At 40.5% G+C, this 23,193-nt stretch overlaps 2 protein-coding genes across 2 annotated transcripts in view; one reads left to right on the top strand and one right to left on the bottom strand.

The window, feature by feature from the left end:
* hibch (3-hydroxyisobutyryl-CoA hydrolase) overlaps positions 1-15,323 on the top strand; it is a 41,213-nt gene extending 25,890 nt beyond the window's left edge. Inside the window, exons 8-14 of the mRNA XM_060877106.1 lie at positions 6,801-6,946; positions 8,840-8,926; positions 10,259-10,317; positions 12,011-12,092; positions 12,771-12,890; positions 14,662-14,695; positions 14,799-15,323. Of these exons, the coding sequence (XP_060733089.1) occupies positions 6,801-6,946; positions 8,840-8,926; positions 10,259-10,317; positions 12,011-12,092; positions 12,771-12,890; positions 14,662-14,695; positions 14,799-14,914 (644 nt within the window). The 3' untranslated portion in view covers positions 14,915-15,323. The remainder of the gene's footprint in view (positions 1-6,800; positions 6,947-8,839; positions 8,927-10,258; positions 10,318-12,010; positions 12,093-12,770; positions 12,891-14,661; positions 14,696-14,798) is intronic.
* A 3,222-nt stretch (positions 15,324-18,545) lies between these two features.
* LOC132850480 (small membrane A-kinase anchor protein-like) lies at positions 18,546-22,978 on the bottom strand. The gene is made up of 2 exons (XM_060877105.1): positions 22,630-22,978; positions 18,546-20,005 (listed from the first exon to the last, which is right to left on the bottom strand). The coding sequence occupies exon 2, from the start codon at positions 19,985-19,987 to the stop codon at positions 19,610-19,612; it is 378 nt and encodes a 125-aa protein (XP_060733088.1). The 5' UTR covers positions 19,988-20,005; positions 22,630-22,978; the 3' UTR covers positions 18,546-19,609.
* Positions 22,979-23,193: the final 215 nt, after the last annotated feature.

The following is a 23,193-nucleotide window of genomic DNA, read 5'->3' as shown; positions in this document are numbered from 1 at the left end:
AATTTGGACATACGAGGTTTCCGCCCGACAGCGACGATATATATATATATATATATATATATATATATATATATATATATATATATATATATATATATATATGTATATACACACACACACACACACACACACACACACAATTAAATCCTCTGGAGAATGTTGCCTCATTCAAGTCACAAAATCATTTTCTAACCTGTAATTAAATATTATAACAGACCAAAGCATACATTCCCATGTGTAATAGCGTCTTTATAATCTCTCAGACAGTGCCAGAGCTTTAACTCTTATCTTAATTCGGTTTCTGACCTCCATGACCATCTGGGACAGAATTAAGATCCATCTTTAATGCCTCTAAAGGCCTAAATCCAGCACCCAGAGCTATTTCAGTTCATGGGAGTCTTTGTTTTTAAATGTATACAGTAAAAAAGTCTTGAGAACAGCAGCACTGAGCGAGTCAGGATCGTGTGTTTGACGTGAAGTGATGATGATGATGATGATTAACACTTTGAGGATTGTGTTAGAGATGGTGCCGTTTTGAACAGATGGCATCATGGGGATGTTTTGCTGACGGATGTTTTTTTTTTTAATTAAAGGATGTACAGAGATTTAGAGATTAGAGCTGGACAATATGTCGATGTTGTGTTTATTGTTTTTGTTTTTTGCTTTTTTTAATAAAAAAATTCTATTTTTTGGTGGGTACTTTATTTTTTAAAAAATAAAAATAAAAAAGTACTTTATTTTTTAAATATTTACATTATTTCTTTTAAAAATGTAAATATTTAAAAAATAAAGTACTTTTTTAAGTGATTATAGATATCATATTCTGTCATATTATAGAGCGTTTATTTTATTTATTTATTTTTGTGAAATCTTTGATACGTTTCCCATCCTGTAAAAATGTTACTGAAATTGAGTGCAAAAAAAATTTACAACTGGCCACATGCTTCAATATATTATTAGGATCTTCTGTACAGTAATGTAGCTACAGTAATTTTTAGCTTATAGTCTTTTATTAAAGTGAAGTGACATACAGCTAAGTACGGTGACCCATACTCAGAATTCGTTCTCTGCGTTTAACCCGTCCAAAGTGCACACACACAGCAGTGAACACACACACACCCTGAACACACAGTTGGGGGGGTTCGATGCCCCACCGAGGCAGTTTGAGTGCTGGTTCGGAGCCTAATTTAGAACCAGTTCTTTCTTTTTCGACAGCCAAAGCACCGGCTCTGAACCAGGAAAAGTGGTTCTTAAGTAGCACCAAAACGTTGCTGGTCTAGACTTAAGAACCGCTTGCGTTAGGGGCTGTGGGCGGGGCTGTGGGCGGGGCTACTGTTAGCGCTTTTGATAATGTACCTTAAGTATACTAATGTTTCATACACTTTTACTTTACCGCAATATGATCAATTATCAGCACACATGATAGTAGTTAGCTACATGCTAAGGCTAACTTTTTTCTGTGTTTATGATAAAATAACGTTATGTACTTTCTCGATTACAACCTCCGTTTATACAGATTACATGGAGCTGCACGTACACGTTGGATTCGCCACGTTTGGGTGTTAATGTAGGTTCACAAAGCCATGAGCATTAACAGTAAAGTAAAATCCGCCATTGTTGATGTTGTGTTTGTGTTTGCTGCTGCTGCGCTAAAGTTGCTGTGTAACGTGACACGTATACAGTGACGTCAGACTCGGCTCTGTGACGCTCTCTAGCCGGTGAAAAGGCAAACCGGTTCTTAGAAGGTTCGCCAGTGGAACCTTTGAACCAGCAGCAGCACTAGCTCTGAACCAGCACCCGGTTCTTTTTGGTTGAAAAGGGGCAAAGGGCACCTCAGTCGTGGTATTGCCGGCCCGAGACTCGAACCCACAACCTTAGGGTTAGGAGTCAGACACTCTAAACATTAGGCCACAACTTCCCACGATTTATAATGATAATATGCATTTTTTGTGCTACATGCGGTTACAAGCTGCAATTATTTATCCTCTTATTTATTTCATTTTGTGACTCAAACGTAAAAACGTGTTTTAATGAAGAAGATCTGGCAAGTGAACACAAGGGCATGAACAGATGAGCTTTTCCTGTAAATATCCATCTTCTGAACCGAGTTTAAAGACTCTGAACGGGACCCTTTCGGTTCGTTTCACAGAAAGTCTGATTTCACGAACTGGAGATTAAATAAAGCCGTTTATATCTGCTGAAGTGGACTGTGTGGTGTAGGTGAGGGTTAAGACTTGCTGAAATGCCCTAGGGGGCCGTATTGTGAGATATCCGACACCTCCTTAATGGCGGACAGCATGAGGTAATGAAATGGCCAGAGTATGAGTCAGGCACCACTCGGTTTCATTTGCAGCTCATCTTACACTGAAATCTCTTCGGTGTTTAATCCTCCTCCCCCCCCGATTGCTTCTACATATCACTCCCTGATGTTGAGTCATGGCATCCACCAGGGGAAGGGAAAATAATCGATTTTTTTGATGGATTATGATTCGTTCTTAAACGATCCTGCATCTGTGCGTAAAGCCTAATAATCAGACTCTGATGTGGGAATTTTTTTACTTCAGTTGGGAAAAAACATAAAACAATCGTACACTTTGTTTGTATACAAACAATAAAATAATTCTATATTATATTCATTTATTCAGACTTTACACTGGGGTCCATGTACACATCCACCTTCATCAATACACAATTCACACAGTTAGAGAAATGACTTCCTGTTTACTGTAGGACTGAACCGAATGGTGTTAAAGACTCTTTTTAACGTTCATCCACAGGAAAACGTTACTCGGTTAACGTTCGTTCAAATGTTTTTGAGGTAACTATCAGTTATTTGAACGTGTATTTTTGCTAAGTCAATTTAATCTAGAATTTCAAAATATTAATATATTTATGACACAATTAGAACTATGTAAAGCGAGCCCTATACCCAAATAGTTTCTTTTTTTTATTATAATTATTATTCATTCATTCATCTTCTACTGCTTATCCGAACTACCTCGGGTCACGAGGAGCCTGTGCCTATCTCAGGCGTCATCGGGCATCAAGGCAGGATACACCCTGGACGGAGTGCCAACCCATCACAGGGCACACACACACACACACACACACTCATTCACTCACGCAATCACACACTACCGACAATTTTCCAGAGATGCCAATCAACCTACCATGCATGTCTTTGGACCGGGGGAGGAAACCGGAGTACCCGGAGGAAACCCCCGAGGCACGGGGAGAACATGCAAACTCCACACACACAAGGTGGAGGCGGGAATCGAACCCCCAACCCTGGAGGTGTGAGGCGAACGTGCTAACCACTAAGCCACCGTGTCCCCCATCATTGTCAATGATGTCCAAGCATAGTCAAGTCACATATTTAATATCATCATAGTGCCTCTCTTTAACATAATGATAACTTGGTAAGAAATTTAAAATAAAAAAAAATAATAAAAAAAAAAACATGGCCACTGTCAACCAATCAGATTTCACATGGAAGCTTGAATCGTTATGTTTGTCTGTGGTTTCCACTTAAAGGATCGTACACTTTTTGTGCTCCTTCATCAGGCTTCTGCTGATGTCTAGAATTACGTAGTTCTACGTCGAGTGTTTTATATCAAGCGCAGTCCCTAAACTCGAGCGCTGCGTTTGGATTAAAGTGTAATTGTGAGACAAATCCAGTGAGTGATCAGCGCTTACACATCATAATCTGTATTTTATGAAATTGCATTTGCAGCCTGGAATTAGGTCAGACAGATTAATCCTGATATGGTAAGAGGTAGAAGGGAGTATCTTAGTCTGTCATCTGTCCTGGGGTTCATACTACATTAGGATCTTTTTTACATTTCTGTTTATAAGGGTATATGCAACATGATGGAAATGGAACAAATGGCATAAAGTGACTTAAAACAAACATCCCACGATTCAGATTTGTCCCCCATCACTTCCCAGAATAATGTCCTGTTCTAGAAAATGTCAGGAAATTGGACACATGCTCTCATATCACAGATGTAGCTTTTTATTAGGTAATAGGAACTGTGTATGTCCTTGCAATTATCTCAGAATCTACAATCAGAAGCGACTGTACAACCAGACGTCGTGCTCCTTTATTTAACTCTATCGATTTGCCTCTCGACAGTAGTACAAGATGCACTCTGAAGAGAAACAAACAGAAGAGGAAATAAATCCTCGTTTCCACACTGCGAGAGACTCGAGAGTGTTCTGTGCTCTAGGCGTTGGCTGTCTGGCTTCAGTCCAGAGCTGGTTGACGTGTTAGTGTTCTGGTGTTCGGTTTACTCTGAGAATAAACACAAGGCGGATGGCGACCACCTCAGCGCTTTGTCAGCATTACGTTTAGGTAAATATTAATAATGGAATCGGTTGGTTTATAGAACTGGGGAAGCTTCAAGCAGGGTGATATACTTGAGATGTTTATTTCTATTCTGCACCTTAGGCATTGATGAATGTGTTCATGGACAAGCTTGAATTCATCATCATTCTTCCTCCCTGGTAATGAATGATATTTATGATCCTCAATTTTTTTTTTATTCGGGCTCGGGACCCACACTGAGAGTTAACTCTTCAGTGGCTGGGTTATCGCCCTGGTTCATTCCCATAACCAATGAGAGTGTGGGATCCTGCCGCTGGACCACCTGGGGTCTGATATGTATGATCCCTTATATGACGATAAACATGACATGGCAGCAAACACTTGTTTAACAGATTATCAGTGAGGATATCAAAAATCACCAGTAGATTCTGTTTACTGTAATGGTTAGTACATTGAGTAAAATAGGAAATGGAAGTGGTTGAGGTGTTGGACTACCAATCAGAAGGTTGTGAGTTCAAATCCCAGTTTAACCCTCAGTTGTTCGGTCGCTCTGGATAAGGCGTCTGCCAGATGTCGTAAAGGTAAGTTGGTCTGTTAAAATGGCAGATAAAATGTCTGCAGCTTTAAAGGTTTCTTCCAATATCAGCTTTCCCGGGAACAAATTTCATATAGTAACCATGGTAACATCTATGCCAATCACAGCAAGTGCTTGGCCTGTAAGTATTCCGCTATTAAACCCAAACTAAATAACATAGATAGAAAAAAGTATTAATGGTCAAGCACCAAATCAGCATAGGCACCTTTATAGTAATATATTTATTTCTGCTCATTCTGATTATACTTCATCTTATTATTTTTATACTTGCCTCCAAATATCTTTGTCATGTCTAGCTTAAATGTGGGGGAAGTCGTGGCCTAATGGTTAGAGAGTCTGACTCCTAACCCTAAGGTTGTGGGTTCGAGTCTCGGGCCGGCCACGACTGAGGTGCCATTGAGCAAGGCACCAAAACCCCCACAACTGCTCCCCGGGCGCCGCAGCATAAATGGCTGCCCACTGCTGGTGTGTGTTCACGGTGTGTGTGTGTGTGTGTGTGTTCACTGCTGTGTGTGTGCACTTTGGATGGGTTAAACGCAGAGAACGAATTCTGAGTACGGGTCACCGTACTTAGCCGTATGTCACGTCACTTAGAGTGCACCCTGACTTTTAATTGTCACCATTTTAGATTTTCTTTTATTTTGAAAAAACATTTCATAGTGTACCTAAAGAATTTATCCAATGAGCCAGAGCTATGTATCACAGCATGACAGGACCAATCCAAACAGAGCTTTTCAGAATTTTTGATATGCAGAATGGTTTGTTTATTACATTCAAAGGAAATGAGGCCGTGTCACGGATATCAGCTTGATGTGTTAGCATCAGATTTCTATTGATCTCATCTTGATTTCTGGTCTACTGTCATCACTAAGTGGTGCTAAATGCTTGGCCCCTTAATTATGTCGCTTTGTAGAAGCCAACATTCTGTTTTCCTATTTCAGCTTAGACAAAAATTTATAAAAATTTAATGCGGCCTAGGGCTTTCGAGCCACATGCACCAAATTCGGATATGTTGTAGACGCTGGTCTGAAGTTTGTTGCTATTACTTTTCTAAGCGATCAGAGTACCAGTACTTCCGGTACCGGGTCTCAAAGTGGCCTTTTTCCCCATAGACTCCCATTATAAACTTTGGAGGTTTATAACTCGGCAATCTTTCGAACTATCTACACCAAACTCGGCCAGCTCCTTTAGAGTGAGAAACAAAGTTTTAAATTGGTGTATCGACTGGCCTTTCGGTTTTGCCGCAGCCCCGCCCACAAAATATGCAAAATCAAAAAACTTTTTACAACATGGACATGTGACATATCAAAACACTCAGAACAATAAGGGGAAGTTCCTCACGTGTATTCTGATGACGTAACGTGATGTCACGAGAAAATCAAAAATTAGCACAACATGGATAAGTGACATATCAAAACAATCAGCCCAAAGTGGGGAACTTCCTCAGGAGTATTTGGATGATGTCACATGCTTGTCTCCACTTACCTCCAAATGTTTTGGCAACCTAACTTTCTGTCCACTTGCCTCCAAAAGCAACACTAACCCTTATGTCCACTTGCCTCCAAAAAGCACCATCCGTTGCGAATACTTGCATCGTCAACACCAACATCAAAGTTTGTCACGACAAACCTTACAAATCTAGTTGCTGCTTGCAGTTATATATTCCAAAACAATCTATGTTTACTTTTTAAATAGTTAATTGTTTGACCGTAAATACAACCTTTGATTCCCAACAAGTTTTATACATCTAGAGCGCATGAATGATTATTATATTTAACTCAGTATCAGTTAAAAAGTCCAGATCTATACTTAATAGTTATGAGAGGTTAGCAAGCTCCACCTCCGTCTCTGTGCTCACGCGCTGGTTGGTTGTTACAGGATTATTTCCCGATGTCGGTGGTGGCTACTTCCTGCCGAGGCTCCAGGGAAAGCTAGGACTCTTCCTAGCCCTGACAGGGTTTCGGCTCAAGGGTCGAGACGTGCAGAGGTCAGGAGTCGCCACACACTTTGTCCAGTCAGAAAAGGTAAGATTTTAGGCTTGATCAGAGTGAGTACTTAAAGTAGATGATCAGGATGATATGATTTTCCTGTAATGTCTGAAGCATGTCATCTCACACCACTGAAACGTCACAATACAAAACATCATCACCAACTATGTACTAGCACCAACCTTTCAACTTTTGGTCAATTTCCTTGAGGGCAGATAAGGACAAGGAGTAGGCAGTTACTGAGTCAGCATTTTTTCTAGCCAGTTAGCAGGAAGTGGGCGGGGCTGAAGACGGCAGCTGAGTCCTGGCACAGAAACCCAGGCCATGTTCCCAGGGTGCCAGTGGTAATGCTGATGCCCTGGCACCTCCACAGAGAGACAGAGTGGTGTATAGGAAAACTTCTGTGTCCAGGCCAAGGACAGTGAGCTTGTAAGAGACACACAGTACAGAACAAGATTAAAATATCAAGTCAGGGTTCAAAGCTTTTTCTCATGGCTTTAACTTCACGATTTCGAACAGCACTGCTATGTTTACTGAATAACAATAAGCTTAGGTAGATAGGAAACGTTGTCCTTCTCCATTTGTCATTTTTAAACCTAGACATAAAGCAGGAGCATCATAAGCAGCAGGTTAACACTGGGTCTGTGCTCATAACATGGCTCTAACGATGCATCATGTAGAGTGGTGCAGCTAAAAGTGAAGGTTGTATCAGTATCAGAAGGTTGTATCATTTGTTAAGTCACTTTTTGTTGGTTGTTTAAAGGTGGGGTCTCCGTTGTTTGAGAAACGCTTCAGAAAACTGAGTCGGGCCGACAAACAAAACAAAAATCAAAACAAACGTGTAGCCAATGAGCAGAAAGGGGCGTGTCTTGTCAATATGGGCGGAGAGAGTGTTCAGTGCGCATGTGTGACATTAGCAGAAAGTGGTTTTAACATTGACATGGAGGATAAAAACAAAGAAAGAAAGCCGAAGAAAGGCTTGCGATAAGGTAAGAAGTAGGACGTGTTAATATAGGATCAGCTTTCCAGCGCTGGAGAGAACTGAAGGAGCAGGAAGTTGGTCACATATTCACAGATTGGAGTTTCCTGAGTCAATAACTCCTGAGCTAAACACTGTTACTACACAAATAACACCTCTTTTCTATCGTAGTAATGTAGAGACGCAGCTACAACCGTGTTTTGTGTAGTAACAGTGTTTATCTCAGGAGTTATTGACTCGGGAAACTCCAATCTGTGAATATGTGACCAACTTTACTTAAGACGCCGAGGCACTTTTTTCCTTCTCGATAGGTGAGTAACGTTGGTTTTGTTTTGTTACACAGAACTAATATATGTCTTTGTCCTTTACATGATTATGCTTGTGTGGCATTTTTGCTTGTTTGTTTATCTACAATCGTATTGTTCTTCACTTCAGCTATGATAAAGACACATTTCTTTCCATTAGTTGCCTGGGTTACGTATGTATGTGTGGGCGGAGCTATCAATACAGGGGTGGGACCCATTTGGGTTAGGGGCGTGTTTGTTTTGGTGATTTCAAATGTCGACATTGGCTTTCAAACATCGGAGACCCCACCTTTAATGTGTTTAATGTGAGCCCATCCAGAATTGTGTTATATAAGCAGTAAACTGTCATATTTGCTTCCAATTGAGCCTCTTTTATTCTTTTAGTGTAAATTCCCATTAGAATTTTCAGATGTATAGCTGATTAGGTTTAGCCACACCCACAAAACACTATAAAAGGCTAAACAGGGAAAAAGCCCCACCTAAGTGCGGTGTATGCTAAATCTTCCAATAAAGCAGCTCAGACATTGCAGTGCATTTAATAACTTGAGAGTGTAGATTAGATTTTAAATAATAATAAATGTGCTCGATAAATGAGGCCCGCTATGTCTATATATGAAGCGTTAAGTTCCTGTTTGTCTGCCCCAGCTCTCGGCTCTGGAGAAGGATCTGTCGTGTCTGAAGTCTCCCTCGGCCGGTGACGTGGCCGCGGTCCTCGACACTTATCAGGAGCAGGTGAGTTATGGAGTTTTATTTTGTTTGCTTCCCAAACAGATCACTGGAACGCTCACAGCTCCTCTACTCGAGTGTTTTAGGTGTGTTTGTTTACACGTGCTTCGTTCACCGTGCCCTCGGTACACAATGGCGGTGTTGCGGAGGTTTTAATAACCAACCTGCTCCGGCTTATCAGACACTTAGAGGAGTTCAGTCTGGTTTATTGGCTCAATCAGGCAGAGTTTATGATGTTTAGCACTACACATTTCTGTGTGTGTCAGAACCGGAGTCTCATAACAGCTCTGAGTTCATGTCTTTCCTTAAATAATGTCTGTCGGGGGAAACACACATTAACATTCAGACACTCCACGTTATTCTGCCCACACACACCTTCGAGTAACAAAGTCTCTGAACCTTCCTCAGCTTCAACCTTTTTTTACGTAATTTTGCATATTTCTGGTCTTATTTTACACTTAAAATGTGTCATCTCTTTGTAGGACCGTGTACTCTGGGTATCTATTAGAATATAAATGCAATGAACATTTTCTGTGTTGTTAATCCGGAGCACTATTATTGTAAAGGGTTCACCAGTACTGGCATGCTCAGATAGACCGGAATGAACGGAACTACACAAGATAACTGTGTTTAACGGTGTGTATGTAGACAAGATTTTGATCTAATAATAAATTAGATCTAACAACTCATCTACATCCTCATTATGATGTAAGGAATAAAAAACCCTGTGTCACGAGTTAAACTTACAGACGACAGAAAGACATTGGTATCATTTTAATTTAATAATTGAAGCTGATTCCAGGGGGCACGGTGGCTTAGTGGTTAGCACGTTCGCCTCACACCTCCAGGGTTGGAGGTTCGATTCCCACCTCCGCCTTGTGTGTGTGGAGCTTGCATGTTCTCCCCGTGCCTCGGGGGTTTCCTCCGGGTACTCCGGTTTCCTCCCCCAGTCCAAAGACATGCATGGTAGGTTGATTGGCATCTCTGGAAAATTGCCCGTAGTGTGTGTGTGTGTGTGTGTGAGTGAATGAGAGTGTGTGTGCCCAGCGATGGGTTGGCACTCCGTCCAGGGTGTATCCTGCCTTGATGCCCACTGACGCCTGAGATAGGCACAGGCTCCACCCGAGGTAGTTCGGATAAACGGTAGAAAATGAATGAATGAATGAATGAATGAAGCTGATTCCTTGATAAGGAAATGAGTTCTAACTCATAAGCCAAAGTGCTGTTATTAAATCTTAATGAAACCTCATAACAGAATGTTTTGTTTACTTATAAACAAATTGTTTATAAAGTAAAGTTTTCCTCGCTAGTTTAAACGTTCGTGTCTCATGTGCATAGAGCGCGCTGGACTCCGAGAAGCCGTTTGTCCTGCAGCAGCATACGGACGCCATTAACAGGTAAAGTTACACTGTATAATGTATAAAAAAAATCCATAACCAAAGTTAATCAGAACAAGTGAATAGTGAATTGATCATGTGCTCATAAGACACACCCTCTTTTTACTAGTCCAGGGGTCGGCAACCTTAAACCTTAAATGAAAAAGAACCAAATTGCTTACCACAGCTATGCAGATGACACCCAGATATACTTAGCCCTTTCCCCTAATGACTACAGCCCCATTGACTCTCTATGTAAGTGCATCGATGAAATTAACAGTTGGATGCATCAAAACTTCCTCCAGTTAAACAAAGACAAAACCGAAGTCATTGTATTCGGAAATAAAGATGAAACTCTCAAGGTTAACACACACCTTGACTCTAGGGGTCTAAAGACACAAAATAAAGTCAGAAATCTTGGTGTAATTTTAGAGTCTGACCTTAATTTCAGTAGTCATGTGAAAGGATAAGCAAATCAGCTTACTACCATCTCAGAAATATAGCCAGAATTAGATGTTTTGTTTTTATTATGATTTTATCATATGTCTTATTTTTACATAGATTTTTTTTTCTCTCTTATAAATTGTTTTCTAATTTCTATGTAAAGCACTTTGAATGACCTCTGTGTATGAAATGTGCTATACAAATAAACTTGCCTTGCCTTGCCTAAACACTCAAAGAGCCATTTGGACCCGTTTCCCACAGAAAAAAAAAACACAGGGAGCCACAAAACCCATTTGACATCTAAAATGAAGAGAACAGCCGCATATATATCGTTTTTTACCTTTATGGAAATTATAGAAAAAACTGTAGTGTTGCATTTATGAAATCAATGAACCGCTACCGAGTAAACGAAATTTTATTTCTGCAGGCAAACAAAAATATTTTGAACAGTTTGAACTAACCTTAACAAAAAAGACGCTGGGTTGAAGGTTACTTTCAAATAAAACGTTCAGTGTCTAATTCATGACATCAAAATTTTAACTTGCCGGCTGCCAGCGAACCAAAAATGCGTCTGTCTGATTTCGCAAGTCGGCGGTTATGACGCATATTTTGAGCGACAAAAAAATTTAAACACGGTTTATTTTAATGTTACAAGAGCATCATAATCTTAAAATTTTGTTTTTTTTTTTAAAACTAACTAACTAAAATAAAATAAATTTAAATTAAATATTTATTTTCCGAATTTACAGGGAGCCGCAGCAGAGGGATGAAAGAGCCACTTGCGGCTCCGGAGCCGCGGGTTGCCGACCCCTGTACTAGTCAATCAGTTGCTCCTCTTTCTGTATAGGAATTTTCATCTCTAGTTTCTAGGTTGTTGATAAAAAGGACACACACATACATACACACACACACACACACACACACACTCAAGATGAAACAAGGACACACAGTCACAGTGGAAAGTGTTTCAGTCCTAAATGTGGTGCCACTCGCTGTAATCAGACCACAGATTGCTGTTAGCTTGATAAAATGAATGCTGACCGTTTGAACGTATCAAATATCAACTTACAATCAAACAGACTCCACGTTTACCTGTTTCACTCAGACCTTGATTACATCTGAGAGTGTTATAATGCATTATGCAGGGCACTTACGGTCCAAACCACATCAGCTCAACTCACGCTTCGTTACCGACACGTCGTTCGTCATGCTGTGTGTACGAGAGCATCTACCTGCTGTTGTTGTTCTCACTGCTTCGTCCTTATTACAGGCTGTTTGACTGCAGCAATGTGGAGGAGATCCTGGAAAAGCTGCAGAAGGATCAATCTGCATTTGCACAGAAGCAGGCAGAGGTGCGTGTTATGGACACACTCATAATGCTCACCTAACACACACACACCTCATGCCCACTACAGCACCAAAACCATGCACATTAATCTGGAGCCCTTTCCTGTTATAATAAGCTCCAGTCTTCTGTTAAGGCTTTCACTAGATGTTGGAGAGTGGCTTTAAGAGCATCAGTGAGATGTTGGGATGTTGAGGAGACTCCAGTTCGAGTTCCTCCCAAAGGTGTTCAGTAGGGTTGAGTCAGAGTCAAGGCTCGGAAGGACACTTGAGTGCCTCCAGTCCAACCTTAACCTCCATACTATGTCTTTATGGAGCTTTGTGCACAGGGGCATTGTCATGATGAAGCAGTGTTTGGGCCTCAGGGAAGGGAAACGGAAATGCTTTGAAACTGTAATAACTTTTTGTGGTGGAAAAACCAACAAATGGGTGTGATGGCCTTAGGGAGCACATACTTTTGGCCATATAGTGTATAAGAATATACAAAGCACATATACAGATGATCAAACAGTTTTATGTAAATACGACGAACGTATTGCATTGTGCTAAAGTAGGAACCAAGTGTCGTGTATCTTAAGTGACTCCGTGACTCTGAGAATGGAAAGACGTGATTTGTTAGTGGAGAAGGATGAAGGTTGATGGGAATTAGATCTTCAGGTTTTAATCCATGTGTTGTGCTGATGTAGACTTTGTCGAAGATGTCGCCAACATCACTGAAGCTCACCTTCAGACAGCTGCAGGCAGGAGCCGGTCTGAGCCTCCAGGAAGTGCTGGTGATGGAGTACAGACTCAGTCAGGCCTGTATGGTACGTCACAGCTGCTGCTCATATCGTGTTGTCTCTCTTTATGTTGTTTGTGTAATCACAAGGTTTTTACTCAGAATCAGGTGATTTTCCTGTAATAACTTGATGGTTTTGGTGTAATAAGATCACCACAACAAAGGGATGCTTTTCTCATAATAACTTTTTTTTTTTGTAGAAACGTGACTTTTTTTTTTAACTAGACCATAATAACGTGTCTCTCCTCTCGTAATAACGTGTCTCTCTTCTCATAATAACATGTCTCTCTTCTCATAATAACGTGTCTCTCTTCTCATAATAACGTGTCTCTCTTCTCATAATAACGTGTCTCTCTTCTCATAATAACGTGTCTCTCTTCTCATAATAACATGACTCTCTTCTCATAATAACGTGTCTCTCTTCTCATAATAACGTGACTCTCTTCTCATAATAACGTGTCTCTCTTCTCATAATAACGTGTCTCTCTTCTCATAATAACATGACTCTCTTCTCATAATAACGTGTCTCTCTTCTCATAATAACGTGTCTCTCTTCTCGTAATAACGTGACTCTCTTCTCGTAATAACGTGACTCTCTTCTCATAATAACGTGTCTCTCTTCTCATAATAACGTGTCTCTCTTCTCATAATAACATGACTCTCTTCTCATAATAACATGACTCTCTTCTCATAATAACGTGTCTCTCTTCTCATAATAACGTGACTCTCTTCTCATAATAACATGACTCTCTTCTCATAATAACATGACTCTCTTCTCATAATAACGTGTCTCTCTTCTCATAATAACGTGACTCTCTTCTCATAATAACGTGACTCTCTTCTCGTAATAACGTGTCTCTTCTCATAATAATGTGACTCTCTTCTCATAATAACGTGACTCTCTTCTCATAATAACGTGACTCTCTTCTCATAATAACGTGTCTCTCCTCTCGTAATAACGTGACTCTCTTCTCATAATAACGTGACTCTCTTCTCATAATAACGTGACTCTCTTCTCGTAATAACGTGACTCTCTTCTCATAATAACGTGACTCTCTTCTCATAATAACGTGACTCTCTTCTCATAATAACGTGACTCTCTTCTCATAATAACGTGTCTCTTCTCATAATAATGTGACTCTCTTCTCATAATAACATGACTCTCTTCTAATAATAATGTGACTCTCTTCTCATAATAACGTGACTCTCTTCTCATAATAACGTGACTCTCTTCTCATAATAACGTGACTCTCTTCTCATAATAACATGACTCTCTTCTCATAATAACGTGTCTCTCTTCTCATAATAACGTGACTCTCTTCTCATAATAACATGACTCTCTTCTCATAATAACGTGTCTCTCTTCTCATAATAACGTGTCTCTCTTCTCATAATAACATGACTCTCTTCTCATAATAACGTGACTCTCTTCTCATAATAACGTGACTCTCTTCTCGTAATAACGTGACTCTCTTCTCGTAATAACGTGACTCTCTTCTCGTAATAACGTGACTCTCTTCTCATAATAACGTGACTCTTCTCATAATAACGTGACGCTCTTCTTGTAATGTGTCTCTCTTCTCGTTATAACGTGACTTTATGTAATAATGTGACTCTTCTAGTAATAACTTGACTCTTCTCATAATAACGTGACTCTTTTTCTCTATAATCTGACTCTTTTTAACCTTTGAAATACACACTTTAAACATTAAAACTGGGTCAATTTGTTGTCAACCTAATTAATCTTTTAAAACTCTTATTTCTTTTCCATATTTTGTTCTTTTGTGTTCGTTTTGCAGAGAGGACACGATTTCTACGAAGGCGTGAGAGCTGGTAAGAGTTGTTGTTATTATTATCATTATTATTATTTAAAGAGACAGATTTATTACTCTGTTTCATCCTGGACACTTTTTCCATTCCTTTGGTGTGTTTGCAGTGTTAATTGATAAAGATCAGAGGCCTAAGTGGAAACCGGCGACTCTGGCTGAGGTCTCGGAGCAGTGTGTGGAGGACAGCTTCGCTTCTCTGGGAGACAAAGATCTCAAACTGTGATCACTGCAAGCAGAAATATCTCCTCTGTAGATGTGCAGCATAGCAGGACCTTGACGTCTGTATTCCGTATGTTCTGTCTTTCTTTGTGAGACTAGAGCTTAGGAATAACTCTGTAGGTAGAAACAAAACCTCTCCCTCTGATCCGACGATGTGTTGCTCAGACAGGAAAATTGTGCATCCATTCACAAGATTCAACATTCACTGATTAGGCTGTAAAATTTCAGGTCTAACACAACTTCTCCACACCAGGCTGTGTTTTATATCCTCCAAACAAATCCTCTGTGCCTCAGCTCCTTACGAAACGTTTATTTATTACACAACTTACAGTTTTGACCAAATGCGTTCATTTTGACTATCAATCATTCTGTTTGCATCATTTCTCAAATCATTAAACAACGTAATATCTTCATGACCTTTCATTTTGTTTTTCTTCTTTCAAGCCATCTGATATATCCAGAATCAAATAAGTCATGTTTTCTGAGAAATAACTAAACGGTTTATCGAAGATCATTTATCCAGGGTTTATGAATATCCAATATTATTTATCCACGGTTTATGTATATCGTCGCTGTCAGACGGAATCCTCGTATCTCCAAAACAGTTATTTTTCAGGAAATTAAAAAAAACGCCGTACCTTATCTGCAGTACACAGGGTTTAGTCCGCGTTACAGTGGATTGTCTTGCGCTAAATTCCTGTCCTCAGACGAGCACCAGAACTAGCGGGGGTCAAGATTTTTTTTTCTTTGAGCCCAGTGTTTTGAAGACATTTACCTCAGAAGACGTGTTGATTCGTTGCGACTCTTCTTGAGGAGAAATATGCCGTGAAGCTCTCCCACGGAGTGAGGAAGAGGTGGACAGTTGAAGTGTCCAATGGAGTTATGAGATTTGCGCTCAAGCGATTTTCAAGACTTTAGATTGGTTAATAACTTGTAAAAACAACAGACCCACGTGGGGACTGACCAATAGCATCGATATGTGAAAAAATATGAAATTGACCAAATTTGGACATACGAGGTTTCCGCCCGACAGCGACGATATGCATGTTTATGTAAATTGAGTCTGCCCCCTTGTACTTCTGCCTTTAAACTACCTCACTATGTTGTGTTGTTTTTTTCAGTGACTTTATTATTTAACAGATTCTAAAATATAATTAAAATATAAGTTTAATATGTTAGAATATAAGGTCACCATAACGACTATCATATATCTTGTTAACTTTTTACCTTTTATCTTGTTTTAATCTTCTGTGAAATTATTCGTTTGTTCCCTCTCATGGATACTGCAGTAGAAAATAAAAGATAAATTATAACAAATGAAACACTAATGGTTAAAACGGAATATAGCGAAATATAGCGAAATATATCGCGCAGCACTAACATAAGCCTGGGTACTTTACATTAAAGCCTGTTTATTCATTCACATACAGAAGCTCTGGTATCGTGGATCATACGCTCTGTCCTTTATGTACATCTGTCCGATTAAATGTGGCGTCTACTAGATGAAGCACTTGTCAAACACGGCTGTCGAAAACGTTGGATTTTACGCACAAACGAGCTCAGTTACTCCTTAAACTTCCTGCTGTCATTGTCAGGAACCATGTCTCAAACCACAAACTCTGACCTTATGTTCGAAATATCTACTGATCTGAAAATCCAGAAGAAACTTTACTTTTACATCACAAACTGAACTCACACGTAGCTCCACCTCTCAACCACACAACCACTGGGAAAGTCTCTGTTTAAATATAAAAACTTCATTTCCCATCAACTTGGCCTGTAAATCCCCCGAAATCCGGTTAACGAATCGGTCCCTGGAGACTCTGAGGGATTTTGTCTGGCAGGCGACAGAGCCGCTAATCTAATGACCGAACCGCCGGAATGATGAACCTATTCCCAGCAGCTAAAGCAGAACCGGTGCTTGAGAAGCAGCAGAGACAAAGACACTGTGTGTATATATATATACACAGCATTTTCATAAGTAGCTCTATTTCACTTGTATTTGTGCTCATGGTATCATGTGACTGCATCAATACAGGACAGAAGGACAAGGAGATGTGGGTGGGGAAAAAACAACGAGTTCATATTAGAGCTGCTGACTTGGTGAAAATAGTGTTTAGGAGCTGGAGATTATCCAGGATCAGAGCATCTAAACACTGCTTTAACTATGAAGTGTAAAATTGGATTTGCTGTTGCTCAGACATCTCATTTTTAGCTCGAGATGCCACACAATATAAATATTTAAACGTCTCTGAGGTAACGCTTGAGTTTTCTGTATACATAGGGAAGTTGGTTAAAGTATTTGGTTAGACAGGAGTAGAGTTCACATTGGTGGTCTAAATCCCCACACGATAGGGCCGAATGTGCTTACGTTACCGCTCATTAAAGTCACACACATTGTTAGCAGCATCATCTCTTGGCGAGTCAAAATCATCCAGTATCCAGTAGGGATGTACCGATCCGATATTTTGGATCGGTATCGGCGCCGATCCAAGCATTTTGAGTGGATCGGGTATCGGTGGTGCGTGACCCATCCAAATCCGATACCCGTGGTCATGGGCGTCGGAACCATTATATGTGGGTGGGACAGGACCCACCCACTTTTAATCCCACCAATAAACCCACCTACTTTTACCGTCTCTATTCAGCGCATATGTCTTTTTTATATTACTTTTCAGAGCGCCGCCAGTCGAATCCATTCTGCTTGAGGAATGCCCTAATAAACTCCATTCCGCGTTTTACCCACAGCATTGTCCACGCTCCTGCTTCCTGAAATCCATGGGCGTCGGAACCTTTATATGTGTGTGGGACAGGACACGCCCACTTTTTATTTACTTCCGACGCCCATGCCCATGGTGCACATTGTAGACTATTGCTTAAACTTATAAGAAAAATACACTTATATATTAAATTACATTAATGAAAATAAATATAATAAATTTTATAGGAAATATGTTGCACAACAGCCTGTGACAGACAGGCAAGTTTAGCAGGCACGCTTTCCATTTACCTCAGTGCGTTAAACATGTCGCTCATTTGGGTGCAAGGTTTACTGTTTAATACATTTTGTGTTGTGTTTCAAGAGTTCTAATTTAAGATTCACTTTAAAATATTGCCTTTTCTTCAGAACATAATTTAATTTAATAATTGCAGTATATATGGTTTAGATTGTTATAGCACTAACTGTTAAAAGTACTGTATCGGATCAGGTATCGGATCGGTATCGGCCGATACCGGCAAACTCTGGTATTGGAATCGGATCGGAAGAGAAAAAGTGGTATCGGTACATCCCTACTTATTACTGAGGCTAATAATTTGGCTTAGTTAATAAAGCATTTATATGAGTATCTGGAATAAACATTTCTCTCAGAGGTGTTAGGAAATGGCTTAGACTAAAATAATGCCGTCATTACGCTTAGCATCAACTTGATAAGTAAATGAAGGTCCATGGGGTTCAGGCTTTCATGGGTCAGAGATTATCATACAGTATTAATTGCTGTTGGGTCAAATTCAAGCTTCACAGAATATCATGAAAATGAAAAAAAAAAAATAAACGTGTTTAGTTTCTTCATGTTTCTTTATGTTCACTTTTAAATGCTGAAATATCCACATGCTAATCAGCACACACTAAAGTGTTCAGGAATGATATTTATTAGCAATGCTACCAAAAAAAATAACAGAGTTGTTTTTTTTCAACATGTCCAGGAACTTGACAGGAACTTGAGCACCTGAGACCTGTCCAAACTAAACATACTGTATAAATCCATTTGCAGAGTGGACAAATTTCAGTGGAGGACGATTTAATGTCTGAGATATAAGCTTTTAGTTTGTAGAAAGATCAGCAAGAACAAAAATTTGGTATGCAGCCATGTTTGTACTTAAAAGAAAACAAATTCTTTGGTTGTGAGGCCGGACTGAGAATGCATGATATAACACAATCGATGATTTAATGCCACTGAGGCACTGACGCTCGTGTAAAATCTACCATGGTGTAGGATTACACAGAAATGACAGGAAAGCTAAAAAAATACACTAATGGCAATGACATGATGACAAAACATAAATAAAACTTACTAATGGAGAGAAGAATATCCTCAGATCACTAATCTATTATTAGAGGATAATTTTCATCATTAAGCGCTCATGTTATCACGCCATCTGTTAAAGAATGTGGGCAAGATTTTATCGGGATCTCATAAAGTTTAACACGTATTTTTTTAAAAAAACTAAAGACAAATTGGTTTAGTGTGGAAAACCCACAAACTTCCCTCAGAAATACAAACACCAGAGACGTTTGTTGATCCGAGCAAACGCAGAGATCATGGGATCTAGGCTTATTTATAGCATCTCTGGGATCGATGCCATTTTGGACTCTGGACATTGCTCTTGGCTTTTGCCCTGTACACATTCAGGCTATGGATGTGACTCATCTCAGTGATTAAGTAAAAATGAAAAAGGAAAAAAAAACTTGCGAGGCGTTCAGATGCTTTGATAGCACTTATTTTGTACGTTTGTGCTTTTACAGAGAGAAAAGCCTCAATGCTGCCACAGTGCTGCTTCCCACACGAACATTAAACACTTACAAAAGGTATCCTTTTGCATTCTCACTATGCGTCAAAATCCTCAAAAAAATCACCGGCCTCCGTCAGGCCAAGCTGCGGTCCTGGACCTCGGTAAAGCACTCGTGATGAGATGGCCCTCACGGCACGTCACACTCGATGTACGGGATGTCACTGTAGCGACTGTCTACCTCGGCCCATTGCTGCACTGCCCGAGCCACGATCTCCTCCGAGAGTCTCTGTGCATAGTCCAGAAGGACAGGGTTGACCCGAGACGTGTCCTGGTCCGAACCTGCTTCCGAATACACCAGCGCAGCCTTCTCCCCGTGCTTCATCCCGGGCTTTCCGTCCGCCTTCTCCGCCGCGCTGGAGTTCTGAGTGGGCTTGCTGCACTTGGACTTGACGCATCCCATGATCCAGAAAATGGAGCATTGGTTTGAAAGAGTGTAGAGAAGAATATCAAGAGGATGCTGGTGAAGTTCAGCTAGTGAGCAGACGATGAAGAACAGCTCACTCATGGACGACTTCTGCTCTCCCTGCCAGAGGAAGATGAAGAGCATCAGTGATTTATGTTACCTGACTAGATAAATACACATTCTGACAGTGGCTCTAGATGAAGGTGGTTATTTATTACAGTGTCTTGATGGTTCTGGCCTTCTTGTGTCCGGTGTTTGTTCCGGCACAGAGAATCCTGACTACACGGATGTGTTTTATAGTACTGACACTCGTTTTACAAATGAGGTTGAATCATGCACAACTTCCTGTAAATACAATGAATTTTTAAATTCTTTAAAGGCAGGTCATTTTTACAGGGACTTGTATGGTACATCCGCTATATACAATAATAAAAAAATAAGTAGTAAACATTCGCCTTGTTACGTCATCTATTAAAAACTTACGGAAGGAGTTACGGAACTACGGAAGGAGCTACAGAAGTTACGGAAGGCTGTAGCCTCTGACATTTTTTCAGTATTATGCCAAGTTTCAAGAGTGAGAAAAATGATGTTGTGGGATGAACTGTTTATATAATGATTTATAACTAAAATTTTATAAAAGACAAAAAAAACATTTGGTTATGATCAACACTGATGTGGTATAAACGGAATAATCAGGATACTAACAGTAACTAACTCCATCACACCAACAAGCCTTAAACCTCATCTCCATTAACTGACTCTACGGTTAAATAAGCTGGGAGGTATTTCTGACATCTGAGAGAATCTGAGAAAGGTTTCACAGGTAAAGTGAACTGCTGTTATTTATCTCTCATTTCCATCGTCGGTTGCCATGGAGCCCGTTGTGGGTAAAATGCAGCACACTGACAATCTTTTCATTCGAAGAGTATTACATTATCGGGAACTATTGTCCGTCCGTCCATTTTATTGATGCTTAAACAGGTCATAAGGCGGAGGACACCCTGGACACGGTGCCAACAGATCACAAGACAGGATCACACACCAGACTAAACACCCTGGACACGGTGCCAACACATCACAAGACAGGATCACACACCAGACTAAAAAGAGATGCCAGTCAGCCTACCGTGGAGCATGTTGGACTGGAGAGGAAACCAGCATACCCTGAGGAAACCCCTGAAGCATGGGGAAAGCATGAAAGGGAAATTCCCAAGCAGAGAGTAAGGAAATCGTACTAAGCCACCATCCACCCGTTATGATTGTGGGGGAAGTCGTGGCCTAATGGTTAGAGAGTTTGACTCCTAACCCTAAGGTTGTGGGTTCGAGTCTCGGGCCGGCAATACCACGACTGAGGTGCCCTTGAGCAAGGCACCGAACCCCCACAACTGCTCCCCGGGCGCCGCAGCATAAATGGCTGCCCACTGCTCCGGGTGTGTGTTCACGGTGTGTGTGTGTGTGTGTGTTCACTGCTGTGTGTGTGCACTTTGGATGGGTTAAATGCAGAGTACGAATTCTGAGTATGGGTCACCGTACTTAGCCGTATGTCACGTCACTTTCATTAGTTTTATTATATTAGCTTGTAGAAAACAATGTTCTGTTTTCTTATTATTCTTAGACAAAATATATTAATTGCTGCTCCTCCTAGGGCTTTCGAGCCTACACCAATGTCGTAGACCCTGATCTGAAGTTTGTTGTTACTTTTCTAAGCGATCCGAGTACCGGTTCTCACGGTACCGGGTCTTAAATTTGGCCATTTTTGCCATAGACACCCATTATAAAATTTAGAGGTTTATAACTCTGCAAGCTTTCGATCTATCTACGCCAAACTTGGCCACCTCCTGTAGGGTGAAACTCTGGACTTTTAAGAGGTTTAAATTGGTGAACCAACCGGCCTTTCGGTTTTCCCGCAGCCCCGCCCCAATATATGCAAAATCAAACAACTTTCCACAACATTGACATGTGACATATCAAAACACTCAGCACAATGAGGGGTCACGTGTATTCGGGTGACGTCACGTGCTGCCCCACCCCAGAATAAAAATGACCACAACATTGACACGTGAAATATCAAAACACTCAGCACATGAGGGGTCACGTGTATTCGGGTGACGTGACGTGCAGCCCCGCCCTAGACTAAAAATTACCACAACATTGACATGTGACATACCAAAACACTCAGCACAATGAGGGGTCACGTGTATTCAGGTGACATCACGTGCAGCCCCGCCCCCAAAATAAATATTACCACAACATTGACATGTGACATATCAAAACACTCAGCACAATGAGGGGAATTGCGTCACGTGTATTAGGGTGACGTCACATGCACGTATCCACCTGCTCCGACATCAAACTTTACAAATCTAGTTATTGTTGTTGTTGTTAATATTATTATTAGGGGTCAGGAAAACATTACCTGAATTACAGTCCACAGCACAAGGCCATGTTTTATTTCTGTACCACGTGATCAGTCTGATACACACTACATACACAGGCGTGCGCGCGCGCAAGGACTTTGCACCTAGCGACACCTTACAGAAAGGTAACAGGTAGAATCAGGTGAGTATTACAGCTCTGTGCACGCTTATTAATCATCACAGGGTCCGACTGCACGTGTACACACGTGGAACGTGTATACCAGCGTACAATAAGGACGAAATAAAGCGTCATTCATTCATAACAAGCCAGTAAAACGTCTCTGTGAGTGAATGTGATGTGTAGTGACGTGTGAATGAAGCTCTTACCTCCTGACATGAGCATTCTGCAAAATGCACAGAAATCTCAGTCTTCTGTCTCTTCTGTCACACGTGAGGAATAATGAAGGGTGAAGAAAAATAAGCAGCACTGAACTCTGTAAACTTCATCCCTGTAACATCATCGTGTAATAAAACAAACACAAAACACTACTAATATGTCTCACTGCCTCTGTTCAGTCTCCTAATAAACACTCAATAACATTCTCTTAAACATTTCCGTCATTTCCTTCTTTGTCCGGTTGTTGTTTTGCGGTTCTTTTCTCTCCGACTGCTCGGTAATCTTCACCTCCAACCCACATTATCGAGGCGCAGTGTTAAAAGTAGGTTATTGCAGATTTCATGGTCATTTCATGGTTAAAGTTATGACCTTTAGTTTTTTGTTTATGTCGCCATCTGGCGGCCAGATCGAGTATTTAACATTTAAAGTGGCCCTGACGTCAACACTGGTGTTTCAGTCCCTTATTGTTTAGAATAAATACTAATAAAAATGTATAACATAAATAGCTTTAGTGATGAAGATGTTTATCATTTCCAGGAAAACAATAAAAAAAA

The sequence above is a fragment of the Tachysurus vachellii genome, chromosome 8 (assembly GCF_030014155.1).
Source record: "Tachysurus vachellii isolate PV-2020 chromosome 8, HZAU_Pvac_v1, whole genome shotgun sequence".
Taxonomy (NCBI): domain Eukaryota; kingdom Metazoa; phylum Chordata; class Actinopteri; order Siluriformes; family Bagridae; genus Tachysurus; species Tachysurus vachellii.
Note: the sequence above shows the minus strand (reverse complement) of the source record. Positions and strands in the feature narration are given on the sequence as shown.

Bases quoted from the DNA above. Each gene is read 5' to 3' on its own strand.
- LOC132850480 (XM_060877105.1), bottom strand. From the start codon at position 19,987: ATGAGTGAGCTGTTCTTCATCGTCTGCTCACTAGCTGAACTTCACCAG.